The sequence below is a fragment of the Aegilops tauschii genome, chromosome 2, assembly GCF_002575655.3.
Source record: "Aegilops tauschii subsp. strangulata cultivar AL8/78 chromosome 2, Aet v6.0, whole genome shotgun sequence".
NCBI classification, from domain to species: Eukaryota; Viridiplantae; Streptophyta; class Magnoliopsida; order Poales; family Poaceae; genus Aegilops; species Aegilops tauschii.
In genome coordinates this window covers 197,678,443-197,687,688 of record NC_053036.3, presented here as the reverse complement: position 1 = coordinate 197,687,688, position 9,246 = coordinate 197,678,443, and the positions used below count along the sequence as shown (strand labels likewise).

Sequence of the window (9,246 nt, the reverse complement as noted above, 5' to 3'; positions counted from 1 at the left end):
ACACCCATGGAGTCTTGGTGCTGATCATGTTTTTCTCGTGAGAGAGGCTTAGTCAACGGGTCTGCAACATTCAGATCCGTATGTATCTTGCAAATCTCTATGTCTCCCTCCTTGACTTGATCACGGATGGAATTGAAGCGTCTCTTGATGTGCTTGGTTCTCTTGTGAAATCTGGATTCCTTTGCCAAGGCAATTGCACCAGTATTGTCACAAAAGATTTTCATTGGACCCGATGCACTAGGTATGACACCTAGATCGGATATGAACTCCTTCATCCAGACTCCTTCATTTGCTTCTTCCGAAGCAGCTATGTACTCCACTTCACACGTAGATCCCGCCACGACGCTTTGCTTAGAACTGCACCAACTTACAGCTCCACCATTCAATATAAATACGTATCCGGTCTGTGACTTAGAGTCATCCGGATCAGTGTCAAAGCTTGCATCGACGTAACCATTTACGACGAGCTCTTTGTCACCTCCATAAACGAGAAACATATCCTTAGTCCTTTTCAGGTATTTCAGGATGTTCTTGACCGCTGTCCAGTGATCCACTCCTGGATTACTTTGGTACCTCCCTGCTAAACTAATAGCAAGGCACACATAAGGTCTGGTACACAACATTGCATACATGATAGAACCTATGGCTGAAGCATAGGGAATGGCTTTCATTTTCTCTCTATCTTCTGCACTGGTTGGGCATTGAGTCTGACTCAACTTCACACCTTGTAACACAGGCAAGAACCCTTTCTTAGCTTGATCCATTTTGAACTTCTTCAAAACTTTGTCAAGGTATGTGCTCTGTGAAAGTCCAATTAAGCATCTTGATCTATCTCTATAGATCTTAATGCCCAATATATAAGCAGCTTCACCGAGGTCTTTCATTGAAAAACTCTTATTCAAGTAGCCTTTTATACTATCCATAAATTCTATATCACTTCCAATCAACAATATGTCATCCACATATAATATTTCAAATGCTACAGAGCTCCCACTCACTTTATTGTAAATACAGGCTTCTCCAAAAGTCTGTATAAAACCATATGCTTTGATCACACTATCAAAACGTTTATTCCAACTCCAAGATGCTTGCACCAGTCCATAGACGGATCAAGCTAAGAAAGGGTTCACTGCAGATAAAAGTTCTAACAATTCAAACACCATCCTTTGTAGCTGTGACCCCATTACGTAATTTCAAATGATCAAGACGATAAATCAAGTAGATCGCACACAGTTTATTATCACCAACCGTGTGAGATGCAGCACAAAATATCTTGGAGCACCGTCGGTGTATAGTACCCAAATTATGCAATGACGTGGATGACCACTGTAACCAAGGAAATTCGAACCAAAATTTTTGACGTTCAAACTCAACACACACAGGTTAAGCTACCTGAATCGTTTGTGATGTTCACATATCGTACACAGTTCTGAATAAGGGACCGTGTCTGATGACACTTTGCGCGCCAGTTTTTTGGCTGAAGCGATTCCAAATTTTCGGCTTCCGCAGAAATATCTACCTCCCCGCCCCTCCCCCTTACCAAAAGCCACATTTCCCCTCTTTCCGCCTTCCTTTCCAAGTTGAAACCTTCACTCCTTGCTTGCAGCGCCGCCGCCTCCTTGCCGGCGACCCTCCTTCACGCTCCCCAGCCTCGCCTATCCAGGCAGGTAATCCACACCCAACCCCCATCCTCCTCCTCCTTCCACACCCCACATGCCCTTACCACCGGTGCGAGCGTGACACCTTCCATCCAAATCACCAACCCTTCACCAAATAAGCGCCGGCCTAAGCCATGGTGCACGCAGTATAGCCAGGACCTCAAGGAGCATTTGGCAGCGGAGAACCAAATCGCGGCCACACGCGCGGATGAGGTTGCGATGGCTGCCATTAGTGCCGACCCCCAGATCTTGAAGGAGCACCTTGCCATTTGCTAGCTATGCCGGTTAAGCATGCCCGGTTTACCCATTGCGTGTGCTGCTCCTGCCTTTCCTTCACAAATTCTAGTGAATTGTGCTATCTAATTTTACCATGCAATCTGTTGCTCAAGTGTATATGTTTTATATGTCGTGCAGTGTGGTGCTCACTTATTAACTGTTTTGTTAATTAGTTGTCGTCTTCAGTTAATTGTTTGGTTTAATTCTGCAAATGTGATGTTCGATTCTTCAGGCTGCAATTTTGTATTATCTTCCATGTGGGTGCATTCTGTTATTGTATACCATGTGTGGAATAAATTGAATTTGGTTGTAGTAAATACATGAGAAACAAATACAATTGCTAAAATTGACTATAGTTAACTCTCTGATCTTCTATTAGGAGTATGTTATATTGTGCAATATGGTGCTCAGTTAATGTTTGGTTCATTTGTTGTGGTGTTTATTAACTGCTTGGTTTACTTCTGCAATGCGATGCCCAATTGTCGTGGGTAGAATTTTGTATTATTGTGCATGTGAGCAATAAATCGAATTTGACTGTACTTAATACATGAGAAACATATACAAGTGCTATATTTCCTAGTTCTTAATCATGCTTGGTTTGGATAAATGGATTTTCCGTGTGGCTTGAATTAATCTAATGAATCTGTAATGTGATTATTTTTCATCAACATATTTTACTGATAGCATGCGAACCCTTACTTAACCTGATGACTAACTACCTTATATGTGTTGTAGGGAAACAATGGGAAGCACTGAGGTTTACAATCGAGGTTAGCACGTGCATGGTCCGTTGTCTAATAGCACATTATTGTGCAATTGCAGGAACCATTCTAATATTTAGGTTTTTAACAATTTCGTCTTGCACATGTAGGTCCTGCTGTCAGAGGTTTTGACCCACTGTTCGACCCTTTTTGCATATGGGGAAATGAGTTGTCCATGAATATCAGTCAAGTCAAGAAACTCACAAAGATTGTTAGGATAAAGAAATTAGCGACAAAAAACAGCAAGATCTTTGTCTGCACAATGAAGAAGACATCAGTTCACTACAGGATGTTACTAACTATTATACCTTGCCTTTTTTTATTCCTTTGCCTCATTTCCAATATAGAGAAGATATTTATGCACATCCTTGTTTCCAGGCCTTTCCAAAGCAGTTCACTGATGATTACCTCTCAAACCACCTGTATGGTCAGGAGGCGAGGAAGGTATTCATACAACACCCACGGTTCAATATTGAAGTGTTCCTAAAGAGGATGAAATATGGACGGTCAATCATCCACAGACACTGGCCTAAAGTTACAAAGACCTTCAACATCAATGAAGGCTCAATATTCGCCTTCTGCTTTAGCAGTTTTCCAGATGAGATACATCTGTCTATGTACCGTCTATGATGCTAATTTCGAAAGGTTATAGATGTTGCATGTGAAACTTGGTCCTGGTGTAGTTGTGTAGTGGGGTAGCTGAGTGCTGAAGCTATATGATGTTGTACTCTAATGTATTTCAATTATGAAAATGGAATATATTATGTGCTTAATATGAATGTCAATTAGATTAGTAAATGGAATATTAATAATAGGGCAATTAGCCCGCTAATTGGCCAATTAGCTTGCTAATTGAGTTTTCCTATTGCAAAGGTCAATGAGAAAACACCGTGGGAGATGACCTCAGGCAACACACACAATTTCTAGGAATAAACCGTGTTGGATCAATGAACAATCACACACGACTTTCTCTTGAAAACTGTTTGCGTTAGGCCACCTTGCACAGACGTTTACCACATGAAAATTGTGTGTGATGGACAGCCTTTGCCACACAGTTTCTTCCACGGACCGTGTGTGATATATTCAATAACGCAAGCGATTTAACGGGAAAAATTGTGTGTGATGTACCTGTGAACGGAAACGTTTTCCTTGGAGCGACTGTGTGGGATGTACATACGAACGGAAACGTTTAGCGGGGACTGACTGTGTGGGATGTACTTGCGACCGGAAACAATTTTGCCGTATAATTATATTTTTTTAGCTCTACTGTATGTATTTACGTATTTGAGCGCTCGCCGGTCGCACACGACCTCATTTTGCCGAACATGTGTACCAGGAGGGCATATCCCCGACAGTTTCTGGGTCATGTGGGAAGGACCCCCCTATCGCCCACACTCACTTGGCGACGGTTCCAAATGCCGTCGCGGAAAGGGGTTAAAAACCGTTTGTTTAGGAGCTTGTTGTACTAGTGATGGGTTGTACAAAGTACATGACAGATCTCAAGGATCGTAGTTGCACTGAAGGATGATGACTAAAAGTGTGCCACTAGCCTAGCCCCGGCTTATAAAGGAAGGGCCCTAGGGTTATAGAGTCCTAGTTGATTCAAAGGCAGTCTAAGAATCTTCTGGCAGTTTGTCATCCTTGTCTTGCACTACAAGGATGCCGGCTCATTTCTTCTCGAGGTCCCCAAGTCATGCTAATGGCTCAGACCATATAGCGGCCTAGGTATCTTGGGTCGGCCTTGTGGACCAACTTCTCGGGTCTTAAGGCACCCCTGGGCTATGACAACGTCACCCATTTTGCATATCTACTAGTTTTGGTACCTTTTAATATGATCATTCCATAATCCTTTATTTCATTAGATTTTATTATTTTTACCTTATTCTGTTGTGTGTGTAGGTGATGGCCTGCAAGTGCACATGGTTTAGTTGTAGCCTTTTCGAAATATAAAAGTATCGATCCCACAAGGAGTGCAAGAATTGAATTTTGTCCCTTAAAGAGACTTATGGGAATGTGCCTGCAAGTTAGTTGTAGACGTAAAGCAAAGTGAAGGTGGAAGGTTGTAATAATTTTGAGTAGAGTGCGAACAAAAGTAAATAACTTAAAGTAAGTAAAAGAGCAAGCGAGGTAAATAAGCAATGAAACCATCAAGAGGATTAAAGTGTTCCCAGAGTCCGGAATTCCCATTGGCATGTGACTAATGTAATATATGTGATTGCATAGTTTTAAATTGGATAATTGAGTCATTCTTGATGTTTGTAATTGATCATATCCGGGTATAGTATACATTCTACTCTAAGTAGACTCTGTATAACAGATGCCATCATTGTAGTTTCCCCACTTCGGTTCTCACTACGACAATTAAGAGGTTTCCAGTGGACGTGGCTTCTGTTATTCTCCTCCAATTGCAAAGGCGAGGAAGAGAGGATTTTACCGTCACCTTGAATTACCTTAACATCTTAACCTTTATAACAATAGTAATATGCTCCATGGCCATACAAGACGGAAACGCTAAGTGAGCCCTCTTCACGAAATTCACAGAGGCTATTAAATTAAACAGTCAACGAAGAATGTCATATCATTATTAGCGGTCAACACCTATACATACCAAGATTCATTCATATCTCTGATAACTAGAGAATTATTCACACGTGAGGACAGCAAGCATCATACGAATAGTGGTAACAAACATAGGCGACAAATCAGAGTAATATACTTAGGGATCCACTAGAGATCGGTATTAAAACGGAATGGAGATGGGATGGTGATGAAGATGATGATGGAGATGAAGACGGGTGCGGCTTCAGCCGGGACAGCGGCGGGTGCGTCAGCCATGTCGGCGGGGGTGGGAGCGCGGCGGTTTTGGGAGAGAAAAGAGTGGCATGGAGATGGTGGGGCTAGGGAAAGACAAGGGGAGGACAAGGCCTAGACAAGGGAACAGGCATGGACGTGCGCGCGCGGTCGCGGGCACGCCACCCGCACACGGGGTAGCTGCTGGTAGACAGACAGTGGCACTCGATCGGCGTTGCCCGACCTTGCAACAGTGCAAGCCACACGCGATCTTGAGCGGCAGTTTCGCGTGCCCCGCGCGAGTGCATCGCCCCGCCGGCTCACGCAACGCTGCCGACCTTCTGGATCGCCCTTGGCCTTTTTGATCCGACGTGTAACCGAGTGACATGACATGCACGAGTCCAGTTTCTACACGACATGGGAAACATTCCACTGAGATGCAGCAGTTCCTAATTCCAACTCAGGATCCGATTAATCAATCAATCAACAGTGGGCGAGTTGTTCCACGGCAGGGCTCATCGTGATTCGTGAAACCACGACAATGTGGTCGCCGTACATCCGTACTGGCATGGGAGAGCTTCTTAATTCTTTCCTTTTGCAAATATATTACTACTCCTATCCTATGTGCTCCACTTGCTTGCACTGATCTGGAGCTGACTTGCTACTTGTTTGTTTACGCAGGATATTGTCAATCCTAACCAGTCATCAGTGGCCACTGTACTACGTACGTAATATATTTCGCCGTCAGGACTTTGGCCATCATGGACATGGTGGCGAACACACAGCAGTGACCCCAAAAGCAAGGGCACCTGATCTGATGCCCGTAAAATAGTGCGTGCTGAAGCTACCCACATAGACATAGGAGCTCACTAAAAGCATCTGAAACTTCTTTTATTAAGATTCGGTACATATACAACATCGACGGGAGACGTCTGGTACTAGCTACTTGAAAGGAAACCATCAGGCAGAAAGTGGGTACAGCAATGGCGCACTGCCCATCTTATCGTCCTGAGTCGATTGCATTGCCTGCCGCCAGTTCACGGTGCATGCATTGCTTTCCAACACAGTCCGGAACCAGTAGTATGCCCTGACACAATCTTTTCTGTCCCATCGCCTATCACTGGTTGCTTGGCTCAGACCTTTGCCGCCGCATCATCCGGCACTCGGGCCTGCTCCTTGTCTTGCAGCTCCACGGCAGGTTTACCGCCACCCATCTTGTTCGTGTCGTCGTCTTTTCTCTCCATGCTTTTCCCCCACAGGACGTTGTACAGGCCTCCAATCAGCAGTATCCCAGCAATTATACTGCTCAGGAAATATAATAACACAAAATTCAGCTTACATATAGTAATAGAGTAGAGTTTAGTTGCACATTTATGAAGTTTCATGAGCAATTCTGGGCGCGCGTACCTTCCTAGGCTAACTGCCTCTCCTAAAACGAACGAAGATATGATGATTGTGAAGATCAGAGTGAGTGGCATGGACATGGCGAGGAACACCGGCCCCCTCTTGGCGATCGTCCACATTTGCATGTAGTACGAAAGCGCGGTGACGATCACGCCCTGCATGTTTTTATCCCATGGAGAAGCAAATCAACTTTCAGTAACTAATATGCAAATGACCATTGTTTCTGAGGCTCAGTTACGTACGCTGTAGATGATAGCGGCGAGGCTAATATTCCAGCCGATCTTCCACTTGGAGAAATCCCTCTCTGCGGCGACAGCCACCACGAAGGCCTGAACCGACGCGCACGAGATCTGTAGCGTGGTATTCATAAGCTTGGAAGTGTCCTCTATCAGTGGCCCCTGCGCAAAAGCCGTCAACAAGTTGCAGTTATTCCCTACACGTCAGGGTCTGAAGCTCTGAAAAATGAAACCTGAATTTTGAGTGTATGCATATTCACCTGAAGCACGGTCCACAAGCCTGCTAAAATGTTGGAGAGTGTCATGAGGAAAATCCCAAATACCCACTGGTTCTTGGAGTAGGTGCCTGCTCCGGAGGAGCTGCTGCTGCTGCCGTGCTGGAAGAGCCGGTGATGGTTGAAAGATCTGAACATTGGCCCCTCGTAGAAGGCCAGCACCGTGACGCCGGCGACGCAGCAGAGAATGCCTGCCACTTTTAGGTTGCCATGGAGCTTCTTCAGCTTCATAGACTCCATCCTGTCACATCACATGGAATTTGTTCTTAGGGGAGGGAAATGAACCGACCGACATTGTAGCTTTTCCGTCCAGCAGACTTCCGATTAAGTGCATGTTACGTGTAAATCATTCAGTTTTTGATTTGGTAAGACAACAAAAAATGCATGTACTAGTTGATTTAGATGGAAAACCAGGAATGCTTAGTTACAGGACAACTATCGAGCAAGAGGTCAGAAAAGAAATAACACTTGAATTACCCAATTATGACCGCCAGAATGAAGGTAACCACGGGTTGAACATTGTACAACGCCGACGATGATGTCGCGGACGCATAGTTGAGCCCAAGGTTAAATAAGACGCCACATGCTGTTACCCTGGGAACAAGAAAAGGGTCAGGAATTAGACCAGGTATAAGATAAGTAAGTTATTTATAATCCGAAAGTTGTAAGTTTCAAGATGCACAAATTCTGGATATCCAGTGCAATACATGCACACTGGAAGATCTCAAAGCACACGATCGGACACTTGATTGTGAAGTGTGTGTGCCCGTATTTATATTGAAAGGTACACAAAGCTTGATTATTATTCTCCACACAGGACTATTGGGCAACTAGGCCACAGAGCCTGCATGCATTAGCTTTCTTTCTGAAACAAAACAACAACTCCTGCATGAACTATGTGCCACTCACGCTAGAACAACTTAACATACCCATACAAGGCGTGCACGAACATCTTCCCTGCAATCTTCAACGTCACAGGTTTAGTCTTTTGCCTGCGCCAACAAGAGAATCATGGTACACTAAGTATATAGAGGTTATAAAACAGCGAGCCGGACAAGCAGACAGACATCGATCAAGGCGGTGTCAAACAAGAATCTCACCTCTCCAGAGCAAAAGCGATAGGGATGAGCACCAGGGCGGCGGTGGTATGCCGGTAGAAGACGAAGACGAAGGGGTTCATGCCCTGATCCAGCGCAATCTTGCTCATGATGTGCATGCCGGAGTACATGACCCTGATGAGAACCACCGCGCCGTAAGCCTTGGCGCCGCCGGCACCACCCATCCTGATTTTGTAAGTGTTTTTCTGCGGCTAGCTCTGTGAAGGTATTAGCAGCAGAGACCTGTGCAGCCCTATATATACATTGCCAAAGGCGCCAGCGCAACAACCTAGTAAGAGCATATGCCCTTGCTCCTGTGTCTGTGTGCGCCCCGGAGTGACACGGATAATCGACCCCAGGTACGCAGCTAGCTAGTGCACCATCACCTAATCAGTGATGCATGCGGCAATGGGGCTAGAAGAAAGCGGATGGAAAATGCTGGATGAGTCGTGCGAGCAGAGCAGAGCGGAGGACACTTGGTGTGGGGTGATCTGAGCATCCACTCATGGAAATGGAAAAGATGACAGGGCAGTGATCTGAGTCGATCCCAACTAATTATTTAAGTGTAGATTAGTGGCTCAGCTGTTACCATTTGGAGCCACAAGGCTCTCTTCTTGTGGAAAACGCAGAGGTTGCATGTAACAAACTGGGCACATATTATGCAGACATACACACATGACCGAAAGGGGACAGGGGAATTAGTGACTGATGGGGCAAGCAAGCTGCCATGTAGAAAGCATGTGGAGATA

The 9,246-nt window shown here is 44.9% G+C and overlaps 1 protein-coding gene across 1 annotated transcript; it reads right to left on the bottom strand.

Annotated features, from left to right (window-relative positions):
* Positions 1–6,351: 6,351 nt before the first annotated feature.
* On the bottom strand, positions 6,352–9,027 carry LOC109767493 (WAT1-related protein At5g64700). Its single transcript, XM_020326246.4, has 7 exons — positions 8,501–9,027; positions 8,330–8,392; positions 7,878–7,994; positions 7,386–7,641; positions 7,132–7,287; positions 6,893–7,044; positions 6,352–6,787 (listed from the first exon to the last, which is right to left on the bottom strand). Exons 1-7 carry the CDS (start codon positions 8,680–8,682, stop codon positions 6,619–6,621), a joined length of 1,095 nt encoding a protein of 364 aa, XP_020181835.1. The 5' UTR covers positions 8,683–9,027; the 3' UTR covers positions 6,352–6,618.
* Between the last annotated feature and the right edge of the window lie 219 nt (positions 9,028–9,246).

What these genes read in the sequence shown, in the direction of transcription:
- LOC109767493 (XM_020326246.4), bottom strand. Translation starts at nt 8,682, where the DNA reads ATGGGTGGTGCCGGCGGCGCCAAGGCTTACGGCGCGGTGGTTCTCATC. An exon ending in TTCGTGCACGCCTTGTATGG is followed by an intron (nt 7,995 to 8,329) that starts GTATGTTAAGTT and finishes TCTTGTTCCCAG; the next exon opens with GGTAACAGCATGTGGCGTCT. An exon ending in GAGGCAGTTAGCCTAGGAAG is followed by an intron (nt 6,788 to 6,892) that starts GTACGCGCGCCC and finishes TTTCCTGAGCAG; the next exon opens with TATAATTGCTGGGATACTGC.